The 20,428-nt window shown below is 44.5% G+C and overlaps 2 protein-coding genes across 3 annotated transcripts; both read left to right on the top strand.

Annotated features, from left to right (window-relative positions):
* Positions 1–4,996: 4,996 nt before the first annotated feature.
* HOXB9 (homeobox B9) lies at positions 4,997–10,747 on the top strand. Its single transcript, XM_071577144.1, has 2 exons — positions 4,997–5,633; positions 8,971–10,747. Exons 1-2 carry the CDS (start codon positions 5,126–5,128, stop codon positions 9,204–9,206), a joined length of 744 nt encoding a protein of 247 aa, XP_071433245.1. The 5' UTR covers positions 4,997–5,125; the 3' UTR covers positions 9,207–10,747.
* A 6,420-nt stretch (positions 10,748–17,167) lies between these two features.
* HOXB8 (homeobox B8) lies at positions 17,168–20,278 on the top strand. 2 transcript variants are annotated; one of them, XM_071577147.1, is made up of 2 exons: positions 17,168–18,332; positions 19,097–20,278. In XM_071577147.1, the coding sequence occupies exons 1-2, from the start codon at positions 17,912–17,914 to the stop codon at positions 19,399–19,401; spliced, it is 726 nt and encodes a 241-aa protein (XP_071433248.1). In that variant the 5' UTR covers positions 17,168–17,911; the 3' UTR covers positions 19,402–20,278. The 2 variants fall into 2 exon arrangements, with proteins under 2 accessions (XP_071433248.1, XP_071433247.1); XM_071577146.1 differs by having other exon boundaries at positions 19,094–20,278.
* The last annotated feature ends 150 nt before the right edge of the window (positions 20,279–20,428 follow it).

The following is a 20,428-nucleotide window of genomic DNA, read 5'->3' as shown; positions in this document are numbered from 1 at the left end:
AGATTTCTCACCATCACGGGCTGTTACTTCCCTTCCTCCCAGACTAAATGCGATTTGGACGATGGTCTGGGGGTTTTTTTGTGGTTTTTTTTGGGGGGTGTCCCATTTATATCGTGGTGACCCCAAAGCAGAGCCAGTGGAATCTACACCAGCAGCTCCCGGGGTGTAAAATCTGCAGCAGCCCGAGCTCAGTTATTCCATGGAAGTTGAATATTATTTCAAGGAGGGAGGAGAGGGGAGGGGGGATCAGTCTAGTAGCCAGAAAGTGGGTTCCCGAACAACAATCCAACTTTATTTTAACTTTCTCTCTTTCCAGCTTCCCTTTTCAAATGCACATACGCTTTTACTTTACAGGGGATCTTAAATGCTTTATTAACTGCTGAGATTACAAACCTCATTTGGAATTGGGGTTTTTAGCCAGAGTATACTTTCGGTCCTTGGAAAATTGCCCACATGTGTAACTTGTTTTTGCTTCTCTTCAGACAAGGAATTCCTCCCCCCACCCGCCTCCCTCCTCACCACTTACGGATTTTTAACAGACGGCAGCATTCAAACCGAGAGCTAGCACAGGAAATGGCAAAGGTAGATCCTTCGGCTTTTAGGCTACAGAAACTTATTTCACCTTCTTTTCCCCCCCTCCCTGAGGTTTCACTCTTCAGGAGGGAATTTTTGTTGCCCTTTCGTGCATTTGGAGGGGTCCGTGACTGAAGTTTCTTTCACAACCTCTTAGACCTGCCTAAATGTATCATTCATGAATTATGTTTTGCTTGATCCTGAGATTTCATTCCTGTTTCCTGACTCTGGAGGAAAAAAAAATAATAATTCCCTCGTCGTGATTATCATTATTATTAGAATATTAGAGTGTTTTATATCACCCAAAATAAACGCACAGCCCTTTGAAGGCTGAGTTATCAAAATCTGGTCTCCAGACTCTGCAGAGCCGTGAAGTTCACTCTCAGCTTCAATCCAGTCTTAGCTTATCCTTATCAACTTCCAAACCTAAACTGGGCGAGTAAATATCCCCAAAGTCATGCAGGTTCCACCCCGCAGCCGTGTCGGCCTCTGGGTGGGAAGATCCTGGTGGAATTCCCTCAATCCTGCCCCGTCTGAGCATCAGGACTGGGGCAAAGCTCTGCACCCCCAGATCTCCTCCACCTTCTCCATGTCAGTGATAAAGAGGCAAAATCGGCTCGAAGAAGTTGCCAGTTCTGACAAATTATAACAAGAAGTCATTTAAAAGTGGTTAAATTATGTTTCCGGTAAGAAATGGACCATCCAGTCTTTTTCTTTCTTAAGCCCAAACTTATAAATCAGTGAAAGGTGGTAATTGGAGAGGCTTAAAATCTGTACATTTCAAAAGTATTTTATATTTGGTTGCTTACAGTATAGAAAAGCCAACCCAAGGAGTCACTTGCAAAGATGGATTTTGGCAGTTGTGTATTTCAAAGCATTATTTGGAAAGTATTCCTTCTCTCCACAAACAATAAAGATTATTTATAAAAAGCATCTGAGCTCAGAAGCCTCTGGTTTTCCATTGCAGGCTGACAATACTCTGAATTTTTCCTCACAGCCAAATGCCCTTGGCGCTGATTCTGCACGCAGGAAAAAGTTTTCACTTCGGATTTTATTTTTAATAACTCCTTCCACTTCCACTTCCCTTTACACATCACAACAACCCCGTATCTATAATTAATCTAGTTTTCAAGCCCTGCAAATCTCGCATATCCTTCCTCCTCTCTTCCAAAGATTCAGACTTTTAGACTCGACTCCTTGAGTTTTCCTTCTCCAAGCTTTTCTACAAACAGAAGAGCTTTTAATTTAATTTCTGATGGGCTTTAATTAAGGATTTAAAGTCTAAATGCCTCTGTAATGTCGCTCGGAGCAGGCAGAGCTGCACGACGTGGTCTCCAAGCGTGAAGACCTGGGATGAAGCTGCTCTTTGCCTTAAGCCCCTCTCAGAAAAGGCTACGAAGAGATGAGCGATGGGGATATGCATAAAAAATAAACTATTGAACAAACGGAAACCTCCAGAGGAGCAAAAGCAAATGGATTTTGCAGATCTTCTTGTGAGGTTTCCATTCACCAGGGATCTGAAAACCCCTTGGTTTCTGCCTCACAGCCACACTCCTAAGAGTCTTCTTGGCTTAAATTTATATACTACAGAAAATTATATACTCACATGCTGACATAGTTCATCATTATTTATAGGAGGCGCACCAGGATTTTTTCCCAAGAATATATTTATTACAGGTAAGACACGGCCAATCTATCTAGCAAACAGAGAACAGGTGTTTTGCTTCAATTAACGTTCAATAATTTCATCTCTCCTTATTCAACACCCCGCTACCAACACGGCTGTTTATCCATCAGTTGTATAAACACATTTCCATGCGCCAAGCGAGTTTAATCTCCACAACACACTTAAATCAGCTCTTTCCTTTCCCAAGCTCTCATAACATTTGCAGAGTCCCTCCGAATCTCTGGTGAAATCGTCTGATTTTTAAAAATCATTTCTGAAAGGCAATAAAGCCGAGAAATATGACAGTGGGAGCTACCAGCTCGTATTTCATGTCTGGTGGCACAGGGTCTTTCCCTTTCAGAACCTCACAAACTCTTATGGAAGTTTGAAGAAGAAGAGGGGAGGGGAAAGGATATAGGAATATGAAAAGTTGAAAAAATCAGGAATTCCCCCCTGGTTTCACACAGCCCCTGTTTGGGTGAGACGCACTGGAGCGAGCAGCGATCCTGCCCCACTCTGCTTCCTGCTAAGGGGGTTTCTCTGCCTTCACCAGTTTAAGGGCTAAAGTGGAGTTATTTGGCATGAACCCCCCCTGGAAAGGAGAGGAGAGTTTGGAGGTCAGTGGGGAGTACTCACCTAGTGACATTTCCCCACGGGTGGCTTGGCAAGATCTTAACCCAGAGGCTGGAGAGGGATCCCCAACCTCTCCTCAAACCTCACCTTGGCTGGAGCCTGCGGACTGAGTCTGCTTTTCCAGCTCAGGGAGGGTTTGCAGCTGGCTGGGGGGGGGCTTTTGGTATCCAGATAGTTGCAAAAAATTAAAATTCAATCTGACCTCCGGCATTAAGCTCCGGCTCTCCTTGCCCATCATCCCGACCCTCTGGATTTTTTTTAAATGAAAATGGACAGCTTCCTAATAGCGCCTCATTTAGAGGAGCTGGTCCTGGACATGGGGAAACGCTTCCCTCCATCAGGCTGCAGGGCAGATGCTCATGGCAAAGCACCGCTTATAGGAATAAAGGAAAATCTCAGGCTTTGAATGTAGTTCTTAATCGCCTTCATAATCTTCCACTATTAGTGAACACCTCTGGCAGCAATTTCCCACCTCGTTTTGTGTCGGCTCAGACACACACACGGACACTCATCCGGACAGAGCGCAAGGCGAAATAGATTCTCCCTTCATTTCAGGCGGCTATTAGCACCCCTCACTGTTATTATTATCCTGTTAATATAGACTCCCATCTCTATACACTTCAGGAAGGATTCGCGATGATTTATCATTCCTAGAAATCTCTTTGCCCTTCACTTCAAATATCCTTCAGTGTTGGGGTGAGAGGGAGCAGGGCGGAGGGGTAATAGATTAAAAGAGGCAAATTGATCCAGACTGTTACAGCTGAAGTCCAGAGAAACACTTTTGCCGTGATCATAGAGAGCACCTTTTCCTTAACCAACATTTACGGCGCCATCGGACCATCTTGCAATAAACGGATTTATCATCATAACTTGGTAAAACTGAGCCCGTTTCCCCGCGTCGCTCGGGCTGGAGCCGCACCGAGCTCTAACCCCGCGTCAATCACCCGCGCCGGGGCCGGGGGAAAATCCCCAACTCGTCAGGTTTGGAAAAACACACGCAAAACACAAGCGAGGCGGGGGTGGTGTTTGACACGCACACGCACCGTGGGCACATCTGTGTGAGGTGCGAGGGGGACACGGGGACTGGAAACGCGGGGGATTCCTTCTTTGCCCCTTTTCTTTTCCACAGGCTATAAATTCAAGGCTATAAAAATCAAAGAAAGCTAATGTAAGTTTTATTAAACTATTTAACCATCACAAGTTTAAGGCATTCTGTAACAAAGCCGGATCAGTGGCTCACTGGATTTTACTAGCCTTGTAAAGTTCAATGAAGGCTTCTGATTTCAGCAATGTGGGGAACTATTTTAGCTCCAGCGAAGCAACCCTGATAATGCCGCCAAACATGCGAACATATGTTCATATGCAGAGATATTTTTAATATATTTATATCTATATCTATAAGCACAGAGTCTGGGGCAGGCTTTGGATGCACCCAGAGGCTGCAGCTCGGCAGCTCGCTGGCCAAAGTTGCAGTGACACCTCCATGCCAGTGGCATTTTGAATTTCATATTTACCCACATAATTTTACCGTGTTAACAATCCATTTTCCCCATCCCAGATGGTTAATTATTTATAACACCCTCCCTGCCACCCTCGCTACCGAGAGCCGTCTTATATCTTTACAAAACCGCATATATGTGTTTATTTATGTGTATATATGACCGTAATGAACGTGTATGAAATCATGGCAAGGGGGGTGGGGGTGGTTTGCACTTATTCTCTGCTTTTCCCTATCATATTCTGAACCCCGAGTGGCAAAGAATGGCTTTTATCTCTATTCCCCCATGATCGTTATTAAAGGCAAAGAGAGCACATCAGCATCTTTCTTTAAAAAAAAAAAAAAAAAAAAGACCCCCCCCCTTTCCACACCCCTCCCCATATAATATTCCAGGAGCAAATCTAGGAAGGAATATACGAATATCAGCCCCAGCTTTGCCCGTTTGGTGGCTTTGCGAAACTCCTGACGTTTTGCAACATTGCATAAACATAAAACAATCCATCCTTGATATGGAATGCAAGGGCGGATGACAGCGCAGCGCAGCCCCCTCGGCTTCGATTGATTTACGCCGAGGCTGACGCTTTATCAGGCACACGAAAAAAGTTTGACCAATCATTTTGCTGGGAGCTCACAACACAGCAGCCCAACTGTACTTTGTTGGCTGGGAAGTTGGAGAAGGGGGTAGAGTACAAATCTAGATCTGTCCTATATATTTTTTTCCCTTCATTGAACCGTGCTTTGTATGATGTCTGAGAATGTCCATTTCTGGGACTCTTAGCAATTATTATGTCGACTCTATTATAAGTCATGAGAGCGAAGACTCGCCTTCAGCTAAATTTTCATCTGGGCAATATACAAGTTCCAGGCAAGCTGGGCACAATGAGCATCTAGAATTCCCCTCCTGTAGTTTTCAGCCAAAACCTCCAGTTTTCAGCGCCTCCTGGACTCCTTTGAATCCACATTCTTCTGGTACCCTTCCTGCCGTCTACCATCCATATATTCAACATCAAAGCGTCCCATCTGAGAGCAGGTATCTACGGAGCTGGCTGGATCCAGTACCCAGAGCAGAGAACCTCCCCGGGCAGGGATCTGTTAAGGCAGAGCCGCTGCTGGGCCGTCCCGGGGATGTCCATAAACAGGGAACACAGGAGTACAATTTAGAAACTTCTGCTGCAAGGGAAGGGATCGTTTCCAATCAAAGGCCCAGCTTCGAGGACAATAAAGTTTGTGAAGGAAGCGAAGACAAAGACAGGACAGATCAAAGTAAGTTATAAAAGTGAGGAAGTAAACAGTATAAAAGCTGGAGGAGGTGCAATAAAAGGGGACAATGCTGCGTAAAGTTTAAAATCAGGGCTTAAAGAAAAGTCTCAGCTTGCTGATGCCAACCTAAGGGGAGAGGTGGGGAGGGGAGAGGGGTGGCATTGTCTCTGCCGGTAAATAAAAATAAAAATAAAAATGAGCGTCGTCTCTGGGCTTAAACAGAGTCCAGGGCGGACAAAAGCTGGAGCGAGTCACCCTCTTTCCTACAGAGCGCTGGCTCCGGCAGCAGAGACACTTTTGTAAGCGGGAGTAAATGTGCGCTGGTGCGGGCGGTGGGGAAGGGAAGGGACGGGAAGGGAAGGGACGGGAAGGGACGGGGGGAGCCAGGGAAGGTCGGGGACAAGGGAGAGGGAGAGGCGGTGAGGGGAGAAGGAGCAGAAGGGGCGAAAGAGGCGAAATTGCGGAGGAAAAGTTCACGTGGGGGGAAGTGAAGAGCAGCGGGGGCTTTGCCGGTGCACCCGGAGGGCTCGGGGCCACCTCGCTCCATCCTCAGCTCCTCTCGGGCTTCGGTGCTCGTGTCTGGCGTTTATTCCTCGTGCTTGGTTGTTTGTTTGTGTTTTTAATTGTTTATTAAATGTAACGATTCCGGGTATGAATATTTCAAAGCCACGCTCCTTCCTAGTTTAAAAAAAAAAAAAGAGAGAGAGAAGAAAGAATGAGAGTGGAGGGTGTTTCCAACTTAATTAGCTTTTATGTTAGTTTTTATTTGTAATCCAGCCAGATCGGGGGAACTGCTGAACTTCAGCATGTGCTTTTCCCGCCAGCTGGCTCGTCTTTCCCCCCCTTGAAAAACAGAAAAAAACCTCATTTGCCTTGAAAATATATCATGATACTTTCAATAACGCTACTAATCGCACTATTATTAGTAATAATGGTAATAATAGTGATGCTAATAACAACAATGCAATGGCGTTTGAGTGAGAAGGAATCAGCCTCTCCACCTCGTGCCGATCCGGCTGCTGGTACCTGGTTTGCAGCCGAAGGTGAACCGGAGCCAAAGCCCGGGCAGGAGGCAGAGGGAGAAACTTGGCTTCACCCTCCCAGCGAATATTTAGCAGGGAAAGCCGAACTTTTCCAGACTGGCAGAGCAGCAGCCCCCGCCGAGGGTGTAACTGCTCGGAGCCTGTGCAGGACTCACTGACATTCTTTTCCCTTTTGAAATAACTTCTGTTTTCTTTTCACTCAACGTGGAAGAGCGACAGAGTTTGCCATTGCAACCATACGATTAAAAATCCTGTGTATTCTCGCCCCTGTGATTTCCTCCCCTCCTTGTGCAGGATGTTACGGTGACATTTTCTTTTTTTCCTATCATTTAACTTGCACACAGACACACAGGCGCACACACACACTCACACACACACAAAAAGAAAGTCCTATTCTATTGTACTGGGCAGGGATCCAGAACAAACTGCAACCGTGAGGTGAATGATTGGGGAGAATTAAATATCCAGGTTCGGTGCTCAATGTCCCTGAAATTGAATATATAAAAATCTTGTCCAAGAAAATGTTATTAAGTTATAAGTAAGTGCAGGGACCCGCTCTAAGAGGATGCTGTGTGGTTTCTATGGCATGTGGTTACGAGGCATATTTTGTTTTAAATAATAGTTTAATTTGGGCTGATGTTGAGAGCCTGCCAGGGCTGGAAGACGAAGCTGTTTTGCAGAAAGTCCTCTCTCCAATTTCCCTGACTCTTTCAATTTTTGAAAGTATTTCTTAATAATGAATCTCTGCCCTGTGTATGGCACAGGAATCTGTTCAATTATTTGCTGGATTTTAAAGGAAAAATGTGCCAGAGCCTCTCCCCATTCGCTTTCCTGTTTAGGGGTTTGTGTATAGCGAGTGGATGAAGCGACATTAGAATTTGAAATATATTTTAATGATCCAAAATATGACCAAAAAATAAACGCAAACCGAATAAAAACCTGTTATGAAGCACAGCCCTCCATTGCCATTAAAGGATGGGTAGCAGGATTAACAGTATCAATTATTAACAGCTTTCTTCCTCTTTAATATTTAATTCTGCATATTAGATCAAGTCAATTACATTAAGGAAATAGCCGTGCAAATTTGTAAGAGGCAGTACTTACAGGGGAAGATTAACCGGATTATTTTTTAAAAATATTCAATATATTTCATTTTACGTAGAGGAAGCTTTGCAATGGCGTGTGTGTGTCTGTGTGTGTGTGTGTATATTTATAATGGTCCATTTAATTGGTGTAAAGGTTTATGGCTTCAGTCGTAATTTCAGAGGAGGCAAAGGAAATAAAATAGAAATACGTGGTGTGTCTGTAACCCTTCATTTTGCTCTTTCCCGCCTCTCAGTTACCCAACGGGCAGCCAATATTTGCATGTGATTAGTAAATGTTCTCTTATTTACCCTAAAGCCACTTCACCTTTGGGTGCGACCTTCGCCACTCTGGTGTCTGGGAGGGGGTGGGTTTTGCTCCAAAATGTTGTTTCTCTCCTCCTTAAATAGACTAATCCCTGAAATGTCCTTTCTGCAAGATTCCCACGTTACTTCTCCCACCCGCGAGCGTGACGGGCGGCCTTTTATTTATTTTTTGGCTGCATTTCCAGCCCCGCAAATGTCCGTGTCTCTGGGTAACACTGTCCAGATCTCCGGCAGCAGAGCCCGCGCAGCCCTCAGAGGATGTTTATTGTATCGAGATCGGTTTTTTGCCACATAGCACAAAAAATAGGCAGGATTTATGAAAGGTTTCTCCAGACCTCCTCTCTCTGCCCTTTTCCTGCTCGATGTGTCTGTAGAAGTAAATCTACAGGCACGTGGGAAAACACGTCTCAGAAAAGTAGAGATATATATAATTTTCGCATGGGTTTCTTTGTATATAACGTGCAGATGGGCGTTCTGGAAGCCTGGAAGTGGCTGTGGGTGTTTACCTGGCATAGACGGAGCTGGGGGAAGGAGGGGAGGGGGAGCTCTGGCACGTGTGTACCCAAACACATGTGTGTGCACAGACACGTGTGTGCGCAGGGACAGCCGTGAGTTCACACAGCACAGCCCGGCGTGTCCACGAGTCCCCCCCCGACTCCAGAGGGATGGGGTGCCTGTGGAATCTCGGGATGGGGCCCCCCACCATCTGTGCTGGCCCTGCCGATCCCCAATGATTTTCCTCCGGCCTCTCCCTCCCGTGGCAGGGAGCATTTTTCAACCCGGGCGCGCATATGCGTGTGTATATAATCTTAATATTTGATGGCATGATTAAAACCTTCTGAGAAACACTCAAGCTGCATCATATTGATCTTGCTGCTTTTCTTTCAGCCAACCCAGCTGCCAGCTGGCTGCACGCCCGTTCCTCCAGGAAAAAACGATGCCCTTACACCAAATACCAGACCCTGGAACTAGAGAAGGAGTTTTTATTCAATATGTACCTGACGAGGGACCGTAGACACGAAGTGGCCAGACTCCTCAACCTGAGTGAGAGACAAGTCAAAATCTGGTTTCAGAACCGAAGGATGAAAATGAAGAAAATGAACAAGGAGCAGGGCAAAGAATGAAAAAGCAGAAAAAAATCAGCGCCCCCGCCCCCTTCCCCCTTGTCGCAGCCTCCGCGGCCGCGCAGCTCCGCTGAAGTGCTGCCAAATCCCCCCAACCCAACCCGGGGGGAACCGCCCCCTCTGCCGCTTCCCATCTCCACCTTTGCATGCGAGATGTTCCTTATTATTGTTTTTTTTTATTTTTTCATCTTCTTAGTATTGCCACATAGGAGGCAACTCCTCCAAAACTGCAGCTCCTTTTCGGGGACACACGCTGGGTTTTGTTTCCCTTTTCTTGTTTTCTTTTCCCTTTTTTCCCCCCCTCTCTCTTTTCTTCTCCCTGCAGTGTAGCATAGCACAGGCTCCTGTTGGAGCAGCAGCTTTCTCTGCTTGCGTTTTCTCCACGGAAAGCAAAAGACGCCAAACAAAACTGGCCACAACCAACCCCGGCCCAAACCCCCACCCAACCTCGCTGTCTTTCTTTATCCACGTAAGGACAATGATTCTCCACAAAACACACGCTCACAGGCGCTCACTCACACTCACACGTTGAGGTGGCCGAGCAACCAGACGATTTAATTAAACTACTGCAAGACAGACACATTCGTAAGACTTGCGTTTAATTGCACCCAACAAATCATTTTCAATTCGCCAACTTTATACCGGGGTAGTCGGTTAATGACAGCCCAGCTCCCAACTGGGGTTTCCCTCCCTCCTCCTCCCGGCCCCCCTGCCCGTTATTACACTTTTTTTAGCTTGTTTTATTCTGCGGAATTTTTATTTCAATCGCGCTGTTGCAGAAATGTGACTTTGACCTGAAAGTTTAGTAGGATCTTTACAGACAAACCTCCTCATCTGGTAGTTTTATACTGGGTCACTTGGAAGAAGAGAAAAGACGGGGAGGGAGGCGAGGAGAGTGTGTGGGGGGCACTCTCAGAGCCGCATTGTAAATTATTTAGGAGAAAAAGGGGCGGAAGAACCCCTGCCAACTTATTCCTAACTTTTAGAGAAGAGGAAGAATGGGATTTTCTAGTTAAAAAACTACCTTAGTGGAGCTATCAGGGAGGGGAGGGTTGTGTTCTTAGCGCTAGATATTTATAATTTATTGTGAATTGACTTTTCCTAAAGCAGTGGGCTGTTGCAGAGATAAAGTGCCAACCCCAGCCTGTGTGTTATTCCTTCCCCCTCCTGTTTGCTGAGACGCTTTTAATACTTGAATGTCGGTGGGGTTTTGTTGGGGTGGGGTTGGTTGGGGGTTTTTTTTGTCGCCTGAGGAGCGATCCCGGCTGTTTCCCCAGTGCCACCCTCTTCCCTCCGGGGCCCGGTGCCACTCCCGGCCGGGCCCGAAGGAACTTCATCCCACGGGTGGCACGGGGGGGGGATGTGGCGACTCTTCGCTGCCTCTTCCTCATCCTCACCCCGAAGAGCAGCAAATATAGACCTTGCTGGTGCCGTGTCCTGCCGGCCGGAGCCGATTCCCCATCTGACAGATCCGCTGGAGGTTTCTCCATCCCTCCCGGGCGGGACTGGTTTCCCTTTATCTCTGTAAGACTTAACTTTGTTTTGGGAAGGGAGGGGGGTGGGAGGGAGGGCCGGGTGGGGGGGTTAGTTCCAGTTGATTATATGGTGGGTATTGTAAACTGTGTTTGTGGTTGTGTTTCTGTGAATGTTGAAGCTCGTTTTCTCTTTCTGCTGTGGCTTTTTAAGTATGCGAAGAGTTCTGCAGTCGATAGTGGATGGAAAATATCGAAATAAACCTCTCTCGTTTCCTTCGTGTGCAAATTTGTATATTTAGCTGCCAGGAGGCTTTCTAGGAACAAGGCGAGTGTAAGGTGGCTTGTTTTAATAGGGCGGGGAAAAACCAGGGGAAAAGACATTTTTTTTCTGCTTTGTATCTCAACGAACCAGCGCAAATCTGTTTCCAGAAGTGACTTGTGTGTCCTCAGCGCCAGGTTTGGTGAGCCCGCTTTTATCTGCTGAACAGAAGTTGCTCTGGGAAGAAGCGATAGGCAGATTTGCGTTTTTTGGGGAGAAAGTGTTCCTGCTTTTTTTCCCCTCCCCTCCCTCCACGATCCAGAGATAAGAATCAAGTTGCTGCACTGAAATTTCCACCCCTTCAAATCCCCTTAAGAGGGTAAAAAAAATTATCTTCCCCTCGACAAGAAACCAGAGCTTAAGTGTTTAAGATCATTCCTCAGAAAGTTGGTTGTGCTTTTTTTTTTTTTTTTTTTAATGCCTAGACTTTCTCGTGTAAAACTTTCCATCACGAAGTAGCTCCTTGGGGGCTTCAGATTTAACTGTTCTCTTGCCGGAGGGAGTTAAATGGAACCAAACTTCACTCTGTGTCTCGAAAGTAAATTAAGAAAAGCTGTTTTGGAGACATTTCGAGCTGTGGAGTTGGTGGCAGCAGGATCATTCCTCTAAATCCGGATTTATTAAAAGAAAGAATGAAAGAAAAGAAAAAGAGGTAGTGGGTCGAAAAATGTGGTTCAGCTGGGCTAAAATTTCCAGTTTTCTTTGATTATTCTTCTCAAGGACGGATGAATTCCGAATCTGCTCCATGCTGAGTTGGGATATTCCTCATATCTCGAGTATGGACTTGCCTAAATCCTCATTATTGTATTTTTCAGAAGTGTTTCCGTGAGTTAATTGATATTTGCAACCAATCGGCCACCAGGATTTAGAAACGTTTTTCACTTTCCTTAGAATTGTGGTAAAGAGCGGATATTTTTAAGACGACGATATAAGGTTCTTTTTAAATAGAATTTAAAATGTTAGTTCATTTTCTTAGGAAATATGCTTACTTTAAAAAAAAAATGTTGAAAAAAATGTCTTCTGTAGCATCAGCCCGGATGTATTTTCCAGAGATGTTTAATGCTCCAGAATAAAAATCGATTTTAGAACAACAGCACTTATATGTCATTGTGTTATAGTCCTTCATCTAAAACCTCAGAAATGTTTTCTTTCTCTTTTCCTGCGTTCTTTAGTGGCTCATTAACGGTATTTTAAGCATTATTTTTTTGGCTTTGGTTAAAAAAAATCCAGAGGAAATGGAAATAATTCCACTCTGGACCAGGAAGTATTTACTTGGTCCCACACAGAGTTTCCGCTTTTCTAAGTCTTTGATTATAATTATTTTTCATTTTTAAATGGGAGATTGTCACACTCTCTGGTTACATTTATCGGTGGTTGCTTATTTGTTTGCTTGTCTATTTGTTTGCTTTTAGGGGTTTAATCTTTGCCTTCCCACATCAGCCTTGAGGACAGGGATAAAGGCGCAGAGTGGATTTGCTTTCTTTGCTTTATTCTCTTTATTCCCCCCTTTAGCCCAAGGAAAACTTTGCTCAAGAAAAACTAGAAACCCTAAACAAACAGTAGGAAACCCCACCCCGCTTTCCCTGCTTGGCATCACCTCGGATTTGACACGCGGTTCCTTTTTCCAAGGGCTCAATGAGAGATTTCTATAATTCCGTCTCTAAATTCGTTTGACATTTTATTGCTCATGAAGAAATAGAAGTGCTTGGAAAGTGCTTCTATCTCTATATTTAAAAAAAAACAACAAACAAACCCTAAGACCTGCTCAGCCCTGCAGGATGTAGGTAGTGAGAAATATAACCAAGAATCTCCTTCCACTAATTTTTAACATAATGGGCGCTCTAAAGGGCAATATTTCACTTCTTTTTTAAAAAAAAATCCTTTCTTTGGGGCAGCTCTGAAAAGAAAACAAAAGAAGAAGAAAAGATATTTGGAGCTTACAGAGGGAAGAGAGAGAAAGGGAAGTAACTTGTCATAAAAAAAGGAAAATTCAGTGCAGTGTGCTGCAATAAAAGAATATGACCGCTATAAAACTTTATAGGGTATAAATTTCTGAAGGTTAAGGAACTAAACGGCTGTAAAGGAAACAGTGCAAGAAAACTTTCAGGAACTCCTAAATTACTACAACAACTTGGGAATGTGGGGAAGCCCAACGTGTAAATGTTCTTGTTTCTGCTTCAGTCACAAAGTTCCCCCTCTTCTTCTTTTATTCTTCTTTTTTTTTTTCCTAAGGGAGGGGGTAGTTAAAAAATAAGGCGGGGGGGGGGAAAGAGAAAAGGTGGGGTGGGACTTTTGCTAATTTATTCTTCTCTTGCAGATGCCGTGAAAATCCAGCGCTCTGGATGATTCCCTTTGTTCTTTTTTTTGCCTTCTTTCTTCTTTACTTTTTTTTCTTCTTCTTCTTTTTCCTTTAAAGCAATTCCAGGCTGCCAGAATGCCGAGCCCTGCGCGCAACAACAACAACACGCACAGGGGCACCCCCACACTCACACACTCGAAGTTCTGGCGAGACGTCTGGGCTGGGGAAGCTCTTTATGAGTTTACAGCTCTGGCCTCCCCCCCCCTCGGCAGCAGAATGACCAATTGTTTAGTCTCGGAATTTGAAACAATAGCGGTTTTCAAAAGCAAACCCACTTCGCCTCCTTTTATTGCCGCGCGGGAGCGGCTGGGTGGCGAAGCTTTGAGCGCCTAAACTTCAGCGCTGCGAGGCGAACAAAAAAAAAAGACTCAATTTGCCTTTTTATCCCTATTTTTTCTCTCTCACTCCCTCTCTTTTGCATGCTTTTATTTCGCCGGGTTCGGGTGGGACTCCCTTTTTTTTTTTTGGCTCCCCCCTCCCGTTTTCGGGAAGCAATTGCGCCCCTGCAGTTCCGCGCGTGGCCGCGAGGTGGCGACGTTGCTCCACGTTAGACCCGAACCCTCCGCGGGGCTCCGCGTAAACACCTTGATTTCATTACCGGCCCCTTCGCTGCGAGCGCGAATAATCCCCAGGCATAAAATACAGGGTTAATTATAGCCATTTCCCCCGATTTTTAGAGGTTACGTCTTTTTTTTAATCGGCGAGGGTGAATTATCTGAGGTTTTTTAAAAAAAATACAAAGCCAAACAGCACCAGAGCTGGGATGCGATGAGAGGTGGGATGCGCGTCTGTTTTGAATGTTCATTTAAAGGGGAATAAAAAGACATCGGGTTTTGTCTTCTGCTAGTCCGGGTGGAGGTGGGAGGACAGTTTAATTATCTCAAACCCGAAGATTTACGTTTGCAGGGCTGAAAAAGAGAGTGGCTCAAAGATTTCGGGGAGAAAGGGACCCACAGAATCAGGGGTTTTTTATTTTTCCCCGACTCTTTACCTTCGCCGTTAGGGTGATCTGCGCTTTCCCGGCTCTTTATTTTATATTTTATATATCTTATCACCCTAGCTATGGCTGGAAAAAAAAATCCCATCCAAACAAACAAGAGCATCTGCTCTTTTGAAGTTAAAAAGGTCATTTTTGGTATAGTTGGTCACGTTGCTGCTCTTTGCCCAAGATCTTCACTTAAGAGGTTTAGAAATATTTTCAAATGCTACAAATCCGTAAATTAATCCAAAGTGCCCTTAACCACCACTGTTTGGGATGCACATAAATACACCCCTGATGGAGTAGCAATGATGGAAACTTTTAACGCCATTACTTCACTTTTATTTCGGCCTTTGTTTCTTCAAAATTGCCAGGCAAAAAAAAAAATTCTTCAGACGTTCAGCTGCAAACGACGTGGGAAGGAAGAGTGGCAATAATTTCAATACAGGTTTTCTTTCGGATTGCTGCAAACGAGTATTTTGTGACTAGACGTTTCTCCGAAGTTCCATCAGAAACCCCTCCCGTTCCTCGATAAGCGGCGGTTTGGGGGAGAAGGGAACAGTTTAAACCGATACACACAGAACAGGATGCCATAGATTGGTGCAAGAGGCAAAGTTTCGGCATCTCCAGACTCTGTTTAAACGCTGTAAAATGAAATACGAATGTAAACAGAAATAGATGGGGGAAATGAAGAAAAATCTTGCCCTTGTGCATTCAGTGAAAGGCAGAGGAGTGAAAACTTAAAGGTTTCCCTAGGAAAGGATTTGGGGTTCTTTTTTTTCCCCTCTATGAATTCCTAATAAATCTTTTCTCCGCTGGGTATTTATAAATTATCTCTCACAGACACACACCCCACACACACACTCACATCCTCGCTTGTTTTTTCTTATAATAGAAACATTTTCTTTTCATCAGGAATCTGAGTACAGTATAGGAATGATTTAAGATCAGCCATTGATTTCTGGTGCATTGGTGAGTTACCATCACATCATGACCATAAAATTCTACTGCACTTGATAAAAATGTTAACTTCCAAGAATAACTTCCCTCCCGCCTTCTTGGGTCCATCCATGAACGGGAATTCCTGCTATTCTTCGCTTTACAAACTTCAATAGATGGGATTGCGGCTGTGAATATACATGGAAGAAGAAACTTCTTCTCTAAAATGACTTTAGTCGATTCAAATTATTTTTTTTTCCTTGAATATTCCAGCATCCCCACGCCAGGCTGCAAAGCTCTATTTACTTCTGTGCACCATTTCGGGGCTTTTATGTTCAAAGATGAAACCAAAATCTGCTCAATCGACAATAAAAGTGTTGGGAAAAATAAAATGTTAACTTGTCTTTTAGGGGGGGAAAAAGCCTTAATTATACCACTGCAAGTACTCCAACAACAATAATTACTTGAAAAGGCTCTTAGACTGGGTTGAAATTATCCCTCCACAAAATAAAGGAAACGTATTTACTTAAATTATTTCTCTAAGGATGGTTTTAAAGTTTTATTCCGTTACTATCTTTGTTTTCTTTCTTTCTCTTTCTTTCTGTCTTTCTTCATTCCCTGCCCATTCCTACTGACAATTTTAGTGGACTATTTTTTGGTTTTTTTTACCAAAGCCCTGGCAAGACTGACCGAAACATCCCAACTTTTTCCTCTTTTCCATGTTGTGGAGGTTGAAAATTGTCCCTCAGCTGAAGAGAGGCAGGAGTGGAACCCTCTTCAGTTCACCTTTCTCGTGTCAAAACCCGCGCTGTGGGATGAGATGGGAAAGAGCAGAAATCTACCCAGAGCAAAAGGAGGGGGGGAAAAAAAATAAAATAGAGGTTTAGAAGGGTGTCTTTAACTCCCATTGAAAAGGTGGAAGGATTGGAAAATATAACTGGCATTGCGAGGGGCTTGGAGGGGCGTCCTGGGGGTTGGAGGGGCTGAGGCTGGGAGGGTTTGGAGTCGTTATTAGCTGAAATACGCCTCGGTAATATTTGCTGACGGCGATAAATGAATTTGAAAATCTACCCCCTGTGTGTTTAGATGGTGGAAAATTGCAGCGTTGGCATCTTAGGGGTAAGTTTGCACCGTTGTTACCAAATGCCAATAAAAGAGAAAGCCTCTCTCCTCTCTCCCTCACCCCATCCCCCGCTTCTCCCCAGTTTTCATCGCAAGTATCGCGCCAAATAAATAAATAAATGGAACTTATTGAGGAGGGGGTGAGGGAGGGAGCAGCCATCGGTTACTGACCATAAAGGTTCTGCTCTGGATGTGATAAGCGACACAATACTTTTAGTTCCCAATCATCCCCAACCACATCTTGAACAAGTCCTCGGCGGGGGAGGAGGAAGGGAAGGGGCTGCGGGAGAGAGACACACAAAAAGTCAATGTTATATATGAAAAACTATAATCATTTTAATTCAATATTGACACCTCAACATCTCGCTGTAATGCGGACGGGTCCAATCGAAACCTCTGCTTTATAGCAGTGGAGGAACGAACTCGTAAAATCCTAACGGCTTTTATGTAGTGCGGTATAAACAACAACAACATCCCCGGCTTTATGGCGTTTTATAGTTTGTTAAACAGTTTACAGCCTTTTTTGGGGCTATTACAAATGCAATTCCCTTCATGTGATAGTTAAACCTTTATCAATAATAAGGAAATTGATCATTAAAATGTTAAATATGACTACCTCGTTTGTTTTAAAATATGTTTAGGGTAAGAAGCTGTATGATTTGATAACTTGTATTAAAATACCAATTACATTTATAGGACCTTTTAAAACTGGTAGCAATTAAATCGTGTTCTTTTACAGTTTTCCAAAGCGACCCTGACATTTAAAAAGGCTAAAACTGCCTCGTTAAAATTTTGAAATTAACGACTGCGAGCGCTTCTCTTTAATTTTCCAACACTCCCCAAAAATCAATCTTTTGGGTGGTCTAGGTACGTGATTTGTTGTGAGGCGAGCGATATCTCATTAATGTAGGTAGTTAAACATATTTAATCCGTATATTCACCCCACCTCCTTCTCCCTTCCCCTCTCGTTCCCTCTCTCTCTCTCTCTCTCTTGCTCCCTCTCCCTCTCTCGCTCCCCCTCGCTTGCTTTTCCTTCTTTATTCTCTCACACTCTTCCTTTCACAATCATGCGGTGCAGAGTCCGTGTGGAGTAAGGAGAAGCCAATAGGATGAGGTTTTGGTAATAGATGCAAATGATCATGAAAAGACACTGCAAAATATGAAACAACTCATTTGCGCTGAAGTAAATCACTGAAAACTGTTTATGAACTGGCATCTCTTCTTGGAAATGTAAAGCGAGAACTCTTTAAGTGGCGATTTTTTTTTTTTTTTAGGGGTGGGGGGGGAGGAAAGAATTCAATATCATGCAGGCTTAGAGTTTTGATTATATCCTCCTTTTATATTCCTGGAAATCACAAACTGTCGTTGCTTAGCATCTTAGCGCTTTCTTTTTTTGCTAATAGATTCCCGTGGTCTGCTTTGGTTGGCTTCTCTTTTTTTTTTTTTTTCCTTTTTTTTTTTTTTTTTAAATTTTTCTTCCTCCTCCAAACAAATATTCTTATTTAAATTAAAATGAGCTCTTATTTTGTCAACTCACTCTTCTCCAAGTACAAAACCGGGGACTCCTTGCGTCCCAATTACTATGACTGTGGGTTCGCTCAGGATCTTGGGGGCAGACCCACGGTGGTGTACGGACCCAGCACGGGGGGCACCTTCCAGCATCCGACCCAAATCCAGGAGTTTTACCACGGAGCATCCTCACTCTCCAGCTCCCCTTACCAACAGAATCCCTGCGCCGTGGCGTGCCATGGGGACCCCAGCAACTTCTATGGCTACGACCCCTTGCAAAGGCAGAGCCTCTTCAGCGCCCAGGAGTCGGACTTGGTGCAGTACACGGACTGCAAGCTCGCTGCCAGCGGCCTTGGAGAGGAGGCGGAGAGCTCGGAGCAAAGCCCTTCTCCGACCCAGCTTTTCCCTTGGATGCGACCGCAAGGTGAGGCGAGATGCAAAGGACAGCGAGGAGGCATTTCCTGAGCCCATAAAGTAGCCCTCTTGCTTTCTTTCTGCCCCTCTTGCTTGCTTGCTTTCTTTCGCTGCCTTTTTCTTCCCCGGTGACTGTATTTTACTGCTTTATGGGGGTAAACTTTTGCACTTGTAAATTGCTTTATAGTTTAATTACCCTGAAGGAGACCTTTTCTTCTGGGGGCTGAGCGAGCCGGGCTTTCTGTGGAAGGAAGCGTCCTTAAAGTTTATGGCACTTTTATAGCCTTAAAAAGCCCCTTCATTTTTGTTTTGCGTTTGATTTGGGATCTCGCTGGTGCTGCTGGTTCTCCCCGGGCTGCAGCTACTTATTTATTTTAATTTTTTTTTTTTTGGTGGGGTCTCAAAGTGCCGGAGTGTGTTGTTGTGGTGGTGGTTCGGGTAATAATAAGTGTGCAAGTGCAGCTTCAGCTGGGCTGCTCGGGGTGGGCTGGAGGGTGACCCCCCCCCCCTTCCCTCCTCTGCCACCATCACCCCTTTCCTTTATAACCATCTTCCCTTTTATAATATTCTACAGGAGCCTTTCCCTCGCCCTCTTTGCTTCCTGCCTTTGCTCCTGCGAGTCCTTTCTTCCTCCCCCTCCCTTTGCCTGCGTGTGTGAGTGTGTGTGAGCGGGTGTGAGCCTGTGTGTGCCTATTCCCGAGCCTGGTTTATGTATCTCTCAACCTTCCTTCTCTTCTTCCCCTCTTCCACCCAACCTTTGCAATTCCCCAGCAGCCGCTGGACGGAGGAGGGGGAGGCAAACCTACAGCCGCTACCAGACGCTGGAACTGGAGAAGGAATTTCTATTTAATCCCTACCTGACCCGCAAACGGAGGATCGAGGTCTCTCATGCCCTGGGATTGACAGAAAGGCAGGTCAAAATCTGGTTCCAGAACAGGAGGATGAAATGGAAAAAGGAAAACAACAAAGACAAGTTTCCCAGCAGCAAATGCGAGCAGGAAGAACTGGAAAAACAGAAAATGGAAAGAGCCCAGGAGGTGGACGAGGAAGGGGAAGCACAGAAGGCGGACAAGAAATAAAAGGATTTTTAAGGACTGAAAGGCAAGCGCTGCTGGGGTGGAAAAGCCCCTGAGCCCCACGTTAATGGCAGTTAATGTAAGGGAGGGGTGGGGAAAAAACAACAATGCATAGAAAAGAGAAAGGAAAAAACCCCTTTTATTGCTGTAAAACAATATAGCTGTAAGCACCACTTTCCTGATTATCCTTTGATACAATGAACAGCATGCAAAAGTGATCGGGAGGTCTCTCCTGCCTTTTGCCAGTTATTAACTAGTGGTAGTGTAACGCAATAGCTTATGTAAAACATGACTGTGAAATTTTCTCTCTCTCTCTGTCTTTCTCTCTGTCTCTCTCTTCTTTCCTGGGGGGTGGGTTGGTTAACATAGCTTTCAATGCTATAGGAGTTACGTGAAATTACATTTGTGCACTTTTTTTTTTATTATTTTCCACCTTTTCTGTTGTGGTTTATCTGTATGTACTGGAGGTAGCTATTGAAACAAACATCCCAACAACATGAAACTGCCTATTTATGCTCTAGTTATCTCTCTCTTTCTCTCTCTTCCTCTCTTTACTTTCCCTGCTCTTCTTTTCCTTGGTTCGTTTTTTTTTCCTTTTTTTTTTTCCCTTTTTTTTTCCTCAATTTTTAAGTGTCTCTTCCAAAAAAGGGAAAAAAAGAAAAATACCAGAAAAAAAGCGTTTTTCTCTCCTTTAGTTAGCATGCGCACAGTGAAGCAAGTTGTAAAGTGATCTTTAGGTTAACTGTGAAAAAGAATGTATACTGTATACGTGAATTACTTTATTGGGGGAACTAATGATATATTTTGTTGTTCTTTCATCACTTTGTTCTATTGTCTAAACCTGGAAGCGGCGGAAGAAAGTTACAATAAAGTTTACAAGCGAGAATTCCGTGACATCATTCTTTTACCCTGCTCCATTTCCTCCAGGACCACTTTGATAGAAAGGAAATAAAAGTCAATTGTGTCGGAGCTGCAGCCCTGGCCATCAAAGCCTTCTTTGCCCGCAGAGATGCTGGCGGGCTGGGTGGCT

Source organism: Pithys albifrons, chromosome 25 (assembly GCF_047495875.1).
Source record: "Pithys albifrons albifrons isolate INPA30051 chromosome 25, PitAlb_v1, whole genome shotgun sequence".
NCBI lineage: Eukaryota > Metazoa > Chordata > Aves > Passeriformes > Thamnophilidae > Pithys > Pithys albifrons.
The sequence above is the reverse complement of the archived record's forward strand: the minus strand, read 5'-3'. Positions and strand labels throughout refer to the sequence as shown.

Coding starts and splice junctions, on each gene's coding strand:
- HOXB8 (XM_071577146.1), top strand. CDS start 17,912: ATGAGCTCTTATTTTGTCAACTCACTCTTCTCCAAGTACAAAACCGGG. Junction 18,333..19,093: donor CCCTTGGATGCGACCGCAAG/GTGAGGCGAGAT, acceptor GCAATTCCCCAG/CAGCCGCTGGACGGAGGAGG.
- HOXB9 (XM_071577144.1), top strand. CDS start 5,126: ATGTCCATTTCTGGGACTCTTAGCAATTATTATGTCGACTCTATTATA. Junction 5,634..8,970: donor CAAAGACAGGACAGATCAAA/GTAAGTTATAAA, acceptor CTTTTCTTTCAG/CCAACCCAGCTGCCAGCTGG.